The sequence below is a fragment of the Epinephelus moara genome, chromosome 7 (genome assembly GCF_006386435.1).
Source record: "Epinephelus moara isolate mb chromosome 7, YSFRI_EMoa_1.0, whole genome shotgun sequence".
Lineage (NCBI taxonomy): Eukaryota > Metazoa > Chordata > Actinopteri > Perciformes > Serranidae > Epinephelus > Epinephelus moara.
The window spans coordinates 29,997,773-30,015,272 of record NC_065512.1 but is presented as its reverse complement, the minus strand read 5'-3'; the positions used below and the strand labels follow the sequence as shown (position 1 = coordinate 30,015,272).

At 39.0% G+C, this 17,500-nt stretch overlaps 1 protein-coding gene across 4 annotated transcripts in view; it reads right to left on the bottom strand.

Moving 5' to 3' along the window:
• Nucleotides 1–17,500, bottom strand: part of LOC126392868 (partitioning defective 3 homolog B-like) — a 262,365-nt gene that overhangs the window by 178,745 nt on the left and 66,120 nt on the right. For all 4 annotated transcript variants that reach the window (XM_050048554.1, XM_050048555.1, XM_050048556.1 and 1 more), the window contains one exon: nucleotides 9,196–9,266. In XM_050048554.1, the coding sequence (XP_049904511.1) occupies nucleotides 9,196–9,266 (71 nt within the window). The remainder of the gene's footprint in view (nucleotides 1–9,195; nucleotides 9,267–17,500) is intronic.

Below are 17,500 nucleotides of genomic sequence, written 5' to 3'. Positions count from 1 at the left end.
ATCTGTGCAACAAGCTAACATTAACCAGACAACACACAATACAAACCTGAAAACATGTAATGAATCCTCAATCATACACACATACACCGAACATAAAACATGATGTGGAGACAAAGTCAAGTAAGAAGGGACCATAAAACAGAGAAGGCAAGGTCTCACACACAAACACTCAGAAAATGATAAAAACACTCCTGAAAATGTGTCTCCTGAGGAAAAGTTTGAAGAGCGCTATCCTAGATTGACACATCACTTTCCATGGATGCATTCATTGTGCTAAAAATATATTTTTTGTCAATGTTAATCCATGTCTGTGTGCACCCAGCCCTTAGAGAAGGGAATGCCGACACTCTATTCAAAGTCAACAAAACTGCAGACTGCTCTGTCTGTGTGTGTGCGTGCTTATGTTTGTCAAAACTTTTTTTTGTGCCATTCATCTCTATGGGTTTCTTCCTCTCTTTCAGTCTCTCAGTGTCTGTGTCTAGTTTGGATTATTCAAGTGTGTGTCTGTTTTACATTCTGTCTGTGTTTTAATGTGTGTGCGTGTTGAAGTCTTTGTTTGTTTGATTAGTTTATCNTGTGTGTGTGTGTGTGTGTGTGTGTGTGTGTGTGTTTGTGAGTGTGTGTGTGTGTGTGTGTGTTTTGTAAGCGAGTTTGTCTGAACTTAGTTTTGTACCCTTTAGTTCTACCCTCCTCTCTCTCTGTCTGTGTCTCTAACTCTGTCTGCTCGTTTTGTCTCCCTCTCTCTCTCTCTAGACCATCCATCCATCCCTAAACCCCCATGAACTGATAGCAGTACAGATGCTGATAAACTCCACAGAGAGGGTGGTTGATGATGGTGGGTAGCAACAGGGGAGAGATGTAAAGTTCAAAAACAAGTTCTCCCTGGCTCTTTGTCTCTGCCCCTCTCTCTCCTTCACACACACACTCACACATAAAGCTGATGCTGCCTCATAGTCACTCAGCAAATTTGAGTTAATCCAGACAATAGGAAACAAGGGACTGCACAAGAAAGGAAGGCAAAGGCAGAGGAAAGATGGCAGAGGGAGCGTAAAAAGTAGGAAAGGATATATGGAGAAAGGGTAGGAAGGCAAGGATGTAGGAAGGGACAGAGAAAGTGATGTTATTAGTAGAGATGAAGGTGAAAGGGATTAAGAGAATGATGGTAGTGGATAGGTAAAAAGATGAAGTAACAGGAAAAACTACAGACAAGTAAGACTACAGTTTTGTCCGAATACCAAACATGTTTTGAGTATATTGGATTCACAATGAAAAAGTGGCAAAATGAAGTTTACTAAAAATATCAGCATGCATACTGCCTGCAAAGCGGCTGAGAGCTGCAAATTAAATTAATTTGTGTGTAGTGGTGGAAAATATGACTACATTTTTGGGAAGAAAATTTGCTTTGTTTTTCTTAAGTTTAATTTATATTTTGACTGATGTGCAAAGGTAGCAGTATTGCGTCATTTCCTGTTAGTGTGAGCAGTTAAGTAGGCTGATTGCTTGTAAACTCTAAAGATTAGTTTAGAGTATACTGTATCTGTTATGGATTTCGGACACAGTGTAAGAGCTAGCAACTCTCTGAGGCCAATCTCAGAAACCACTGGCTATCAGTCCGACGACAATGAGCCTCTGGAAGCACCGGACAATAATCAGGAGATCTGGTGTAGCCAGCAGATGTCCAAGCCAAATTGTCCTCTTCCGTGCACCGGTCATTTCGGGTAATCTCTTAAAAAGATTTCTGCATATGAATTCAGATACATTTTTTAAAAAGCTGATATAAAGCTTAACTGTTGTCAGACGATAGCCGATGGGTTCCAAGATTGCATTTCGGCCAATTTTTTCCACATCTCTTCATGGACTGTTCAAATATGACGGATCAATAATACCTGGACTACAAACGGAAAACATAACACTTCCGATACCAAAATCTTGTCCCACTGTCTAAAGACTCCAAAAACATATGCAGATATCCGTAAACAGAGATTACTTAAAGGCTGTGCTTGGGTGCAGTGGTGCACTGAGCTAAATGCAAATGTCAGCATGACAACATGCTCACAATGACAATGCTACATGCTCATGCTCAGCATCTTGGTTGAATGGGAACATTTTCCAATTAGAGGTGACGTGGGCGCAGACATTTTCAGTCACCTGTTGGTCAGCTCCACTGAATTTGAGCTAAATCTATGCTGTTGTGTCTGTTTTGCAAGTGTTTGTGGTGCTGTCTGTGGTCGTCATTGGACTGCGGTGGCCTGTGGCTCAGAGTCAACTCATTGAGATGAGGAAATCAATTCACCAGTCTGTAAACTCTCCTCCTGCTGACTTCTGTTTGCTGGCTAGGTCATTGTTTTCAAGGGGAAACATCAGTAAACATCAAGGAAAAGATGGAGATGTTTGGACAGCGCCATCTCTTTTCAGAGCAGAGGACTCTAGCTAAAAAGCGAAAGGAGATATGTGCTTTACGGGGAATAACAACTAGTGTGACCGGGAATGTGACATATGGCTTGTTCCTGCTTGCCCTGAACCACAAGAGGAATAAACACTCTAGATCACGCCATTCAAAGGCAGCTATAGAGCAGAGTTGCTGCCCGTGTTCAGATGGAGCTACTGTGTGGCCATCTTGCTGAGGTCTAGATGTGTAAACAAACTACAGCGTATGCCCCCAGTGAAGCAACAAATGGAGCCAATCAGAGTCTGGAGCACACTGCACGACACCACAATCAACGTCACCAAAGACATCAATGAATTCCCTGAGACTGCGGTGGATTTGATTCGTAAAACAACAGAAGCAACTCTACTGAAAATTACAGTTCAATCATTTCACAACCAGCAACCATGGATGACCAGAACCATCCAGGATGCCATACACACACACACACACTACAGCCTGTCTGGAAACATGGACAATTACAAAGCAGCAGCCTACAATCAAAGAAAAGGCAAAAAAGACTAAACTCTAAGGCAAATTAAAAAGCTGACAGGATAGCATTTCTCTAAAGTTGTACCTTGTATGATTTCATATGACAAATAAATAACAGATTGAGTCAAAGTACAAAGTACTAATAAAGTTAATTTCATTGGTTTTGGTCATAACTAAAGTATCTGAAAGAGAACCCCCCCCCCCCCCACCCCCCAAATTAAGAATTCCATTATGTTATTTCCATGGCCTTGGAAAGTTCAACCACTGTATGTGAAAATGAGCTACTCTCCCTCTCTCAAAGCCAGAAACCAAAGAAGTAAGTCCCAAAGTTGTGATGTCATAGGGTATTAAGTCTGCAGCTGCTCCATAGACAATGAATGGGAGCCTAATTTTATGGACCCACTGCAGGTTTCTTTCTTTTCATACTCAAATGAACTTTATTACATTGTAGTGATCTCAGTTGGGGAACAGAAAATGTACCCATATACTCAGAACATTCCCCTGGGTGCTCTCAGTGTCATCTTGAACATCTTTCCTTTTCACTCTCTATAGAGAAGCTCCAGACTTTTTACTGTACCCTATATGACATCGCAAATTAGCACTCTAGTTTTTGGATTTGGGAAAGAGTTGTTCATGTTTCTAGTATTTTTGGACTGCCATAGACCATGGGAATAACATATATGAATTCTAAAAATGGGCTCCCTTTTTAAGTCAGGGGAAGATCAGTGTCATTAGGAAACATCATCTGGTAACCATGAATGTCTGAACCAAAATTGGTGCCATTCCATCAAGTACATGCTGAGATATTTCACTGGGCTACTGAAAAGTGTGACCCAATGGTGGCACTAGATAAAAAGTCAGATGATCAACAAAATCATTAGGATTCATCCTCTTGGGACCAAAAATATTAGCAGAGAATTTCATGTTAATCCATCCAATAGTTGTGATATCTCAGTCTGGACCAAGGTGGTGAAAACACTGACCAACAATGCCACTCCTGGATTCAGACCAGTATCATGGCTAAAACTCACATGGGGCAAACAGGAAGAGAAAAGAGGAAGAAACAGAGAGAAAAAGGGAAAAGAAGGTAGGAAGCGAGGGAGGTCTGCAAGCAAGATATGGTGAAATGAAGGGAGGAGGAGGCAGTGAATTAATTAGACAAGGCTAATGAATAGCATTAATATGAGAGGAAAAATAACATCCACCCCTCCCTCTATCCCTTCCTGCTGTTGTGCCTCTGATCTCTAACACTCCCAGTAGAACACACACACACACACACACACACACACACACACACACACACACACACGAGTACTTGAGATCCATTTGCGTTTCCTTTTTTTTATTTTTTGTGTGAGATGTTTGACAGGCTGCACCACGGCAAAAAATGAAGTGGGGGTGAGAGAGAAACAAAATGGGTGAGACTTGAGAAAAGAGAGAGGGAGCGCAATGAGAGAACAAGAGACAGAGGAAAAAGAGCCAAACACACAGAGAGGGAGCGAAGCGGAGAGAGATGAAGAGAGCAGGTGTTCTCTTTATCCACCTGCCACTTCACTGATCCTCGCTATGAAAGACAGAAACACAGAGGAGAAATAACAAAAAAGGAGGATGTGCATTACCAAACCACTCTCTTCCTCTCACTGCATTTCACCCTCTCAACCCTCTTCTTATTTGTCACCTCCCTTTCCCTCTTTCTCTCCTTTACTCTCTAGGCTTGTCTTCAAAGTGCAGAGCGCCATAGATGTAGGGAGTAAAGAGGATGAAAAGCAGTAAAAATGTATAATACTGCTAAAGGTTAATGTATGCAAATACACAAATAAACCCATCACAAGAGAAATTAAAAACACTAAATAGTAGTTCTTTGATGAATGAATGAGTACGCAGCTTCATAAAAATAATAATCAAGTGTAGGTATACTACATAAATCATCTCCTGTAAACACTGAGTATTTTATTAAAAGGCTATTAGCCACTGTGTGAAACGTAGGGGTAGGGAAATATCAATATAGCACAGTATCGTGATTTTGTGCATGGCAATACTGTGTCAATACACAGATGCCAAGTACTATTTTTTATATTATATAAATTAAAAACACTGCAAATACAAATTAAACTTTTGGTAGCCTACTGGAATTAAATTAATTGATTTTTCAGTCCAAACAATCACAGTTTGCTTCAATAAAAATGACTAAAGTGAAATTAACAGACTGAAAACTTTATCTTGTCCTTATAAGATAAAGTTATAAGCTAAAACAGACATGGAGACATAATTTGCTGTCATAAGAAAGGTAATGAATTGCGATATATGTTATTGCATTACTCAGAATATCTCCAAAACTTTGAATTCACAATAATATTGCATTGTGAGTTAAGTATCATGACAATATTGTATCATGGGGCCTCTGCTGATTCCCACCCCTGATAAAGTATAATGAAATGAATAGAGAAAAGTAATAGTGAAACACTAAAGACTAGAGACTTTGCCTAAAGTTGCTGCGTCATACTGTATCATACATACCACACATCAGCATACATATCTTTCCTACTTTACTGTAAATATGAAAAGAAAAAACTTAAGAAGGTGGAAGAAGAGAAAAATACAGATAAAAAGGAACAAAGGCAGAAACTGCAGTAAAGAAACAAAAGAATACAGGAAAGGAAGCAAGTGATGGATAAATTGGTACATGAATAGATACAGACCTGAATATCTCAAGCCCATCAGGACAGGAACCCTCACTGATGATGAATAGAAGTGTTAAGTCCCAAAATAATAAACTCTGCTAACCCCGGAAAACCCCTTTCACAGTTTGTCTTGTGCATCCAATGAAACCTATTTACCTTTTCACCTCCAAGCTTCATAAACTCCTCCAATACCTTGCCTTATTTCACAAAGAAATATAGTATGATGGCAATGCTATTTCAATAAAGCAATTTACAGTAAATCTGTTTCCCTGTATAAAAAGCACATTTTGATTCAAAGGTAATGAGTTTTCTGGTGACCGTGCTGTGTGGTTAAAATTATGATGAGCCATTACTGTTTTTATAGGTGTAGCTTCACAGTCAAAGGCCCATGCACGCTCACACACAAACACACACACACACACACACACACAGGGAGGACCACAATGTGCATACAAACATACACAGCAGCAGAGGCTCATATACAGCCACACAAACACAAACACACACACAAACACACATACACTAACATTCATTCATTTAAAGTATGCGTCGCTGTTCCAATATTTATGGCTGCGTTCCTCGACTCATTTTGGACTTTTTTGCAATTTCAAGGATCGTTTCCCCGACGACCACAAAAACCATTACATCACTTTTACATTACTCACAGCTGAGATGGTTTATGTGTGAGTGTGTGTGTACATGAGATGATTTGCGCAATAAAAAAAAAGTTCTTGAGAAGATGAAACAAATGTGCGCGTCTTAAATAATGACCTTTATATGCACTTCATTGAACTGCATAGTACCAGAAGTAAAATAAAAACAATATTCTCGGATACATTTCCACTCAGCTGTTCATATTTAGTTACTTTAATCAGAAATTTCTTCTCATCATTATTTCAGGTGTTAGGGCTGTATGTCAGTCATGCAATGTCATAATTTGATCGTGACATAACTTGTAAGACGCACAAGGAAATTCAGTTACTGCTAAGACCTTGCATGGAGAGTTATTGTGTGTAGTGCACGATGAATATGAGTGTATTAAAATGTGTGCATGTAGTTGTGCTTGCTACATAGTGTTGCTCAAAACCTTCCTTTAACCAACACAGTGAGGACATTTTTGGAAAGTAAGGACATTTTGGCCTCAAAGCATTATGTCAATAAGGGTCCTCAAAGATAGCAGTACAAGAATACGCATGCGTGATTGATGTGATCTCTGTGCACTGTGGGTTCAGTTGCTATGGAGAAAGGCTACAATAGCTAAGGCTGAGGTCAGACATTATTCTCTCCACACAGCCTTTTCATGAGTCTCTCTCCCTACATGTCCTCTTTACAGGTTAACATATTATTTTGTTTTAGCATCTCTGAGTTAACTGTGGATTAATTGCACACCTATACTGACCTGCTGATTTAAAAAACACAGAGTAATACACTTTCCATTAACAGAGGTCGAGGTTGTCAGACAGAGCGGCACATTGATCAATGACGTAACAGCTATTTTCTCAAATTTACAACTGACACGTTCACTGCCTTGGTTTCGTATTAGTCATGCTACTGCAAAGACTGGCCTTGTGTGGATACATTGGTTTTGTATGTTTATTGGAAGACAACTCTGTTTTTATTCAGCCTCAGAGACCTTTGGATAACATTGAGTAAATGACCAACATTAAAATTACATTTAGTTTTTTTTCTCTTGTGTGGGGGCCACAAATGGAAAAATCCATTGGATCAGGACATAATGTTTTTGGGGTCACATCACAATTATTAACATTATATATGTTATGTAATCATTTATTTATTTTGCAACAGTTATTTGTGACACGGATAAAATCACAACAGAGTCCAGCAGGGAAAAACACAACCACTCACACGATAAGAAATATAAAACAATCAGCATTTTATCCACATTATCTACATGGTAAACAAAAAAAAAAAATCTGCAAAATTACATACTGCAAGGCTACTTCCTGGTTCAACAACCATATTTAAGTTAGTTGTATACACATAAGATGGGTGATTGTATGGAGTTAGATTTGTCTCATTAATACCTGTAAATGCACAGAGGGCGATCTACAAATATTTCTTGATCTGCACGTTTCATGATTATGTGTGTGATCAGATCGACAATCTGTGTGTAAATGTGTAATCTGTAAATATAAAACACATTCCACAAATACAAAAAATATCTGTGAATACATTAAATTAATTTGCAAATAAATGAAAAGCATTTGTGAATATCTTCCTAACATTTACAACTTTCCAACAGGCATTTGTGAACTCAGTTTTTATTTGTGAATCGAAAAAACATTTGTGGATCTCAGTTCTACGCGTGTGAATTTGCTTTTTACACACACAGATTTTTGAGACAAAATTTCCGCCGGTCCGAATGAAAATGCACTCGGCCATCTTCGGATAGCACGTGATCACCCAGCTGATGACGTCATTTCCGCATGTGAAAGTAAGAGCACGCAGTCTTTCTATGAGCTGTTTTTTGTTGTTGTTTTTTAATAATAATCAGCGATAAGTAACGTGCATTCATTGTTTTATGTTAATGTCATACAGTGAGTATTAGTGTGTGTTTATTTGTTCTATGTATCTGGCACACACTTCTGTATACATTTCTGTTTGAGTATGAAAGGCACGGTGGCTTGGCTGCTTCTTCAGTTGGCAGTTATCAGCCAACTCATCCTTTATATTTTTCATTTCTTCTTTCGAGTAGGATTAAAGTCACAAAGAGTGAGCTCTAAGAGTGAGTCACAAACTGACTCACTCTTAGAGCCAGCCTCAAGGGGCCATTTAAAGAACTGCAGTTTTTACCACATACGTGTTGGCTTCATTATCCAGCCCCTGAGGTAGCTGCTTGGGTTAAATACTGGAGGAAAATGTGGATACTGAAGTAATATGCAAGGGCAACCTTAAATTAAGCTAGGATTACACTAACATGGAAAAAGGAACACCGGAATTTATGGATTGGTTCTGGACATCATACATCTGAACCTGAGTAAAGCCTTATTCATAAACTGATTCACTGGAGCCTGGTATGTTGTTTGCTACATGTATGGTAACGATCTGTCCTCACTTTGTGTTAGAATATGTGAGCCCAACACACTGGCAAAATAAGCACACACACACATGCTTACAAAGCCCACAGGAGACATAGGGCATTCTGCACCCATACCACTTCATTAGGCAGCCCTCATTAGTGTATGCATGTGTGTTCTGTGTTCAGTTGTGTCTGCCTGTTAAAAAAAATAGTTGCAAGTGTGTTTGTAGCTGTTTATTTTTGAAGCCATGTGTGCGTGGCAGTCTACACATGTCTGTGTGCGTTCTGGGAGTGTGAGAGTGTGTGTGTATGACCCTGACCCTGTTTTTGCAGTCTTTTGTAGTGGGCTAATGATGGGGCTTCTTTACACTAACTATATCTGTAAGGGCCTTGATCTGGATTAGGATACAGCTTTAATGAAGGGAAAGTAGGACACAAACACACACATAACCATCAACAAACATGAATGTAGACAAATACGCAAATGCAGAAGCTATCTTCATGACTACATAACATAAACAGGTGGACGACAGTACAACAACTACACACACACTGACCTGCCATTGAAGGTGTGTTTGCCTTGAGGTCGGTCTACCCCTGCTGGCCTCTCCACAGCAGGACTGGCTGCCTGCAGGGAAAACACACAGAGAACCTTCCTTTTACTGTCAGTTGGAGACAATAAAAAGAGCAAAACAACAACAACAGCGCTTTCAATCTGTCAAAAGTGGAAGACTTCATCGCTGGACAAATGAAAAAAAGAGCGCTATCGAGCATTTTCAGAGACATGCAGATGGATTAACTGATAAATCTCTTAAATAAACAAAAAGCTGTAAACTAGTGAATAAGTGGAGGCATTAAGAAACTCCCCATGTTTTGATTTTCGCTTTTAATAAGCTACACCCAAAATGAAAGCCGAAGCTCAACAAGTAAGTCTTTGCAATTTGAAAGACAGGGGAGCACATAAAGGGAATGGATGAATTGATGAGTGAAGTGATGAGTGAAGGAGCTGCTAAACTGATGGATGGATGATGTAAAAATACCAATTAATATGTGAAGGCAAGACGACAGTGTTGTCAAGCAGCAATAAATAATGCTGTCAATGGGCATGGCAACCAAGAGAAAGAGAGAGAGAGAGGTGTGAGAAAGAGGACTTCAAATGTGAGCCAAGGGAGCTGTAATAATTACTTAATACAAAGACCAAGGGCTTGCATTAAGTGTGTGTGTGTGTGTGTGTGTGTGTGTGTGTGTGTGTGTGTGTGTGTGTGTGTGTAAGGGACACACAGAGGTGAGCTCCACAGGGATGAGGTTACATGCCCAACAGAAAAGGGTTGATGAATCATCTTCACATGTGACAGTGTCTGTGTGTACACATTCTTGTGTGGATGACTGCATGTATGTGTTTTTGCAACAACCTATCACTCCTATCACTGAGTCCTCAGAGTTAACACTGTTTAATGAATATCTGTGCAGTTTAATGCAATCACACAAAACAGCCCTGCAACAAATCCCACCTTTATAAACGTTTGTAGACACTTTTTGGACATTCATTCTTTTCAATTTTTGGACACTGTACAGAAGAAGTATTGATTTAATTGGCCTATAGGGACCCAAAGTCCTGACGTCACCTCCAGGCCAGCTGCCTCTCTACTAGCTTCTGTATTTCAAAGCAAAATCATTGAGGATGCTTCTATCTTTTTGAAAATTTAAAATGCATTCCTGGGATTAAATATCCATGTTCTAAAATAAGATTTATTTTTTTAGCACACAAAAATGTACTGCTTTTTTAGCTGTGGTCTATTAGCTAGGTCTACACCATTAATCTCTCTGTCCTACTACGGTCACAGCCATGTTAAAGGGGAACTACGCCTATTTCCAAAAATATGTACATTATTTCTATGGTCTAAGATCATTTAAAAATATAAGTAAACATGAACAATTCTCTCCCAAATCCAAAAGGTAGAGTGCTAAAACTTGTATTTGTTATGTCATAAGGTATAAAGTCTGGAGCTGCTCCATAGACAATGAATGGGGAGAAATGTTAAAGATGACACTGAGACTACCCAGGGAGAAATTTTGATATCAAGGTACTTTTTCTGTTTCAAACCTGAGAACACTACAATAAAATAAAGCTCATCTAGGTGCTAAAAAGAGAACAAACATCCTGTGGTTCCACAAAATCAGGCTCCCATTCAATGTCTATGGAGCAGCTCCTGACTTTATACCCTATGAAATCACAAGTTTTAGACTTACTTCATTGGTTTCTGGGTTTGAGAGAGAGTAACTCATGTTCACCAATATTGATTAAACTTCTAGGCCATGGAAATGAAATATTTGAATTCTTAATTTAGGTGGAGTTAAAGCCCAAAACACTGGACTTGCTGGTCTGGGGCTTTGCAGCTGAAAAAAGAAATATTACATACACAACAATATTGCTTGAGATATACCATATTTTACTATGCAAAATCCTATGCATTAGGATGTTATTAGCAGAGCTATTGAGTTTTGTTGGCAGTGTTTTCAAAGAATGTGTGCTATATTTAAAAATTATTACAATGTTGATAAAAAAGACATAGTAAAATACATTCGTTAATAAAAGCAAACCTTATATTTGTCACAGAGCTACAGTCTCCCCGATCTCTGATTTCAGTTTCTTTTATTTCTAAATTAAAGCCAATTTAAATTGAATGTAACACACTTACTGTACTGCACTTTTGGCAGGAATTGCACCATATACATAAACTGACCTTTTCTTGAGCACCGTTATCAGAACATCTGGCAAAATAACTGGAATTACCATTCAGTTCAAATCTGCGCATGTGTGCATGCTCATACGAGCATGTGGATATCTGACTTCAGGCGTGCAGGTGTTTGTGTGAGCATATGCAGACAAACACACACAGGTCAATAAGGTTCAATGTTAGTAGTAGGCACTAATGGACTCTCAACATGACCTTTCACCTCTGACCCCTCACCCTATTGCCATATGACCTACACCACCTGTCGGGGAATCAGAGAGGGAAGGAAAGACAGAAAGAGCTGAGAGCGAAACAGAGGAGTGATGAGAGAAAAGAGAGAGCTGACGAGATTCAGATTAGGTCAAGAAACAATAGCTGAAGACGTGAAGAAATAAAGCCAATGAGAAGAGGTGGATGAAGGTAAGATGAGACTTAACAATGAATGGCAGACTGCAGATACTGTAACCATATGTTTAGGGTTTGGTGGTTTAGAAATCAATTAGTCTGGCCTAGCTGCAGATGCTGTCATGTGAGCTTAATTACGAACACGATGACAGGTAACATTAATTATCCTAACCTCTTTGTCATAACAACAGCCACTCATACATTAATTGGAAAGTCTTTGGTGCTTAATTGTATGTCTCATTTAATAACTGCATGTAGAAATAGTCTCCCTCTTTCTCTCTTTGGAAGAATGACATATTAATTAAAAAGGCCAGCAACGTATGTTACTTATCAAAGGGTAATTTACAACAAGTAAATTAATCTGAACAAATAAATGTGTCTCGTTATTCATGTTAACCTTACGAGGTCACAGATAATATAGCAAAATATACATTTGTTGAATGGTAAAGTAAGAGCAGACTTGCTCTAAGTCATTTATTTAATTACATTATACTAATTAGATTCATCTGGTCATCTGAATATTTCCAGCAATTACATGTACTTTACATTGCTTTTATTTTAATGAACTGCTGCAAAATTCATTGAAAAATGAAAAACAAAAACCCTTCATATGGATATGTTTCAAGGTTGATCAGCTCTGTCATGAGTTTCAGTAATTACTAACTATATTGCCTCAAAAGTAAAGACCAGATGCTTTATTGAGAAGAAATCAAAAATACACATAGTAAATGACAAAGATTTATTACATCGAGGACAACTGTAGGGAATAAATTAATACATTAGTCTGCCGACCTTGGACATCACAATCGATGCTTGTGAGCGTTAGTGGCCCTCCAAAAACTGGAGAATAGAGAAGCAGAATTTCCATTTTAACTCAATGACAGATAATCCTACCTTGAATAACTACACTTATAATAAATGGGCCGTCAGCATTTGGTCTTCTCGGTCCAATCTAATAATTGCTAAAAGCGGATAAAAAGAATGAACTATTAGTGATATTACTAATTACTGAATAACTAATCAAGCTAAGTGTTCCCTGAAAACGCTCCCAGAGTGAGTATGATAAATTAATAGTAATCCATGCTGGAAAGTTTGTGCATATGTTGTGTACATTGAGTGTGTGTCTGTGTACATCCTCTGTGTGTGTATGTAAGAGTGATAAACCTAAGGTCTTGAACTATCTCTTTGGGGATGTAGCGACCTAATGAATTGAAGTGAATATGTGATTTGATAAATATTCTGTCAGAGGGCCTGAGGTCTGAACAGAGGGAAAAGACTGGAAAATATTCATTCATATTCATATTTTATCAAACAAATTTACTTAATTTTTCAAAACAATGACAAAAACTATCAATTTATTCACAGGACTCACTTCTTTTGAATTTATTGGTTTAAGGACGAAAGAAACACAGACAATGTGACATGTTTTTATGATCATACTATAAGCATGACATTTACGTCCTTCAACCATCATTAGTGCGACTGTGAATTCAGCGGCTTCCTGTTATGTTACTGCATTGTTTAGTACCTGTCAGATTCATGTGTATGAATTCAGTTGTCTAATTATACACCTACTTATTGGAGAAACCACAAGGAGAAACAGGAAAGATGCAAACACAAAGAGCAGACGCATTCACTTAAAAACCCTGCATATGCACATGTACAGGCATATAAACTTGTTACACTGAAAAACACACATGCAGGCACATGCTGCAAAAGCCATGACACAAGCATAAACATACGCACACACACACACACACACACACACACACACAGGTGTAGCATGATAAATAAGTGCTGTTCCTCCTTATTAGCCCCAGTAGTATTCTAGGTAAGAACAAATACTCCCAGCCTGATTAACACGTTGTAATTAACCTACAACCCTGTGTGTGTGTGTGTGTGTGTGTGTGTGTGTGTGTGTGTGTGTGTGTGTGTGTGTGTGTGTGTGTGAGAGAGAGAGAGAGAGAAAGTGAAAGAGGGAAAGAGGGAAAGAGGGAAAGAGGGAAAGAGGGAGTGATTTTGTGGCTTACTGTACTCATTTGTGCCTGGCATTTAGGACGGAAGAGCTGCACCAGTAAATCTTGCAGGATTGAAATTAAATAAAGAGAGGGGGACAGAGAGTAGAAGAAGAGACGGAGGGAGAAGAAAGACAGAGAATTACTGCAAGAAGAGTACTTTCTTTCCCTCATCGCTCTCACCAAAAGGCCAAGTGACAATTTGAACAATTACCTGGAGCCATTACCTCCATCTGAACCTGGCTGGTTGAGAAAAGACAGACCTATGAGCGAGTGACTGGGTTTAAGTGTGTGTGTGAAAGTGAAAGAGTGAGGGACAGTGAGGGGGACAAGATGAAGACTGACAGTGACTGACAAAATGATGCACGAGGAAGAGAAGAGAACAAAAGAGAGAAAATTCCTTTATTTACAGTAGTCATGGCGTCATTCACCACTTTAACATTCACGTGGTAATTACAGAACAGAAATTTGAAAAAAAGAGAGAAGATGTGAAGCACTAAAGAGTATTGAGCAGACAGCGAGATGAGAGAGAAAAACAGTAAAGGAAGATTTTTGATACTTAATGACTGGACTAAAACAATGTAATTTATTCATCTCCACTGTGAATACTCCTTTTATCTCCCAAACAAAACATATCTGTTGAAAAAACTGATGTCTTGCTGGATATAAGATAATCACTCAATTGTAGTATCAACATGACAGTGAAATTCTGTGTAGTATAAATTCCTATACATTTCTTCAGCATACAGTTTACATAAGTAACAAAATAAAACATTGTAGCTTTCTTACTGCTTTTAATTCGGATGGTAAGCCTACATTAAAACATTAAAACACAAGTGGAGGTCTGAGCAGGAAGGATCTAACTGCTATCAGCCATGAGGTCTCCCTTCAGTAGCAAATTTAAACAGGGGAAAATTACTGTCTGATCAATGATCAATCTCAGAACCCATCGGTTATCAGTCTGGTGTCACTGTTTAAAGTATAATTAGCAATGTTAAATGCTATATGCACTGTCATGATGCTTTATAAACAGATAAATGCATATACCTGCAGATGAAAAAAAGCTAATATAAAGCTAAATTGTTGTGGGTTCTGAGAATGCATTGTGGCCAATATGTTCAGCCTCTTCTGCTCTCCATACCGACTGTTGACCGGCATGCAACCGAAGCCTGCTCAAACGTGATTGGTCAATCCCACCTGGATCACAAACGGACTACTGACGCAAATCAGACCCCTTCTAATACCAAAATTCTAACCCATTGCCTTCAGATTCTGCATTTATATGCAGATAACTCTTTAAAAGATTACTATCTGATGCTGAACATCAAAATAGGCCCATCACGCCAATGACCAAAAAAAGTCCACAAGGTTCTCCAAAAGTTACAGGGACTGGAATTCCTAAAACTTTCCAGTAAAGAGGTTGATTGTGACAGAGTCACCACAGTTGATTATGGAAGCTGATAAGATCCTGGTTAAAGCTGAAGCTGTCAAATGGCCAGCAGATGGTGGCTCAAACCCTCCGTCTTTCTTTAGAAAAGTCAAATAACTTTTTCCCACATAATGTTGACCATTTTAACATAACTTAATTTGTGTTTTTGTGTCATTCTGTTAATAATTGCTATGTAAAGAGGGTAGGCTTATAGAGGGGTTTGTCTAAACTATGTATGCCTTGACTTGGAGATCTCTCTGCAGCTTTGTAGCACAGCCATGGTGAATGCTGCTTACCTCACAAGACTAACTGCACAACATGTTAACACAGTGTAGTAGGAACTTATATGATCCATCAGCTTCTATTTCAAAACAAACTTTAACCATGCTACATCTTTTTGAGGAGCATTTGATGAAAAAAATAATAATGACACAGCTAATATAATAGCTTCCTCCATTTTGGATCTCCTCTGTTGCCTCAAGGATGAGCTAATTCACGTGTCAAAGTTCACCAGTGTTGAACTCTGTGAAAACTCTGCTATGTGGGACAAACGGTCGGCCCATTATATTACAGAGCTGTAATGGTTTGAGTTTCGGTCAGCAGTGATAGCCATTTAACACAACACTGTGTAGATTACTAACCAGCACAAAGCCATGTGACATTAGTTTCAATTCAAGACAGAACTAAGGCTACTTTAAGCTGATCAAAGCTGTATTGTTATGTGTAAAATGAGACAGCAGAGAAACCTGAGGAGCTAGCATGACCTGTAATAAAGAGAGTCCACAGCAGGTGTGGTTGAGGTAACATATATGCATGCCATCATGCAGGCACACCAACATATAAAACACCCAGACGCAACACAGTCTGGACAGGCCTACTGTGTAACTGACACCCAGTAATATTTCTTATTGACAGCCACAGGACTGAAAGCGTGCAGTGAAAACAGAGCTAAGATGTAAGGAGTGGAAGGTGGGCTCAGAACAACATGATCTACATTCCTAAGCTTTGGATTACATTTCAACAGGGAAATGAAAGTAAATAGATTAGTGCTGGCAGTTTATATTTATTAGTGACAAGTGTATCAAGGTTTCTTTTCTGCTAAAACGTGTTTCATGTCACTCTAGGCTGCAAATCAGAACAGATTCAGGTCTTTTTTTGGTGGATCATCACATGACAGGTTTTAGGTTTTAGGTTTTAAGCTCAGTAGGTGTGGTTGGGCTACATAACAGAATACAACCAGCATTTTGTTGTTACACTTTGTGGTAAATGTAACTGTGCATAGTCGCAAACATGTTAATTCACTGTTATTAGTACACAGGGGACTTTGCTTTCTGTTCCTCCCAATGCAGCCCTTCCATCTCCCTTCCAACAGCATCAACTACTACGACTACTTTTCAGCCTAAGCAAGGTGAAGGCAGGAGACTGGCCACCTCTGAGAAACAATCACATTCCCCACAAGAACTGAGCCTTGCAAACAGGTTGTTCTTTGGGGAATACAGTGTGGATAAAATAGGATGTTTGTCCAGTGAGCAATCTCAGGAGAAGAGAGCTCACCACTCAAGAGTCCAATCAGGTGTGGAGTCTTTAACCAGTGAACCTGGGGGATTTACTGTGTCCAACCATCCACAGGGACTATATAACGGTAACACTATCATAGCAAGTAATCAAAACTGCATCTATGTGTAACTGGAGGTACGGTAAAGGAGTGGGAGAGAAGAACAGAGGAGTATTTGGTGTTTTCCTTCCACAGAGTGGACAGAAAAACATTCGGGGATGATAACTATGTTACATAGCTGTCTCCTACCTCCTATCAGATACAAAAGTGGGAACTCAAAGAAAGGGTCGAGGAAGGAATAGGAAGGAAAATAAATACATGGACAGAGTGGTGTTGGAGACAGAAACATGAATAGATATGGAGTAAGCCACTAGTTCCACAGTAAATGAGGCAACAAAAGATGCAGGAAAAAAGAAATACTGGCTTCAAAGGAGAGAGAATGGACAACACAGATCAAGGGTTTAACATCAGACCCTGAGGTAAAAGTTACAAAGCAGGGCTCAACAATAAGGATTGCCCGATTGCCCGGGGCAAGTAAAACTCACGGTCGGGCATATAAACTAACAACTCACTTGCCCGATCGGGCAAGTTGCTAAAAATAGTAAAAGTTAATAACTAATTGATAAAATAAATGTATTTTAAAACGTGCTCTTCTGCTCTGATGCAGCGGTCTCTCTGCCTGAAGTCACAGGCACAGCTGTGTAACAATGTCCTGCCCACAGC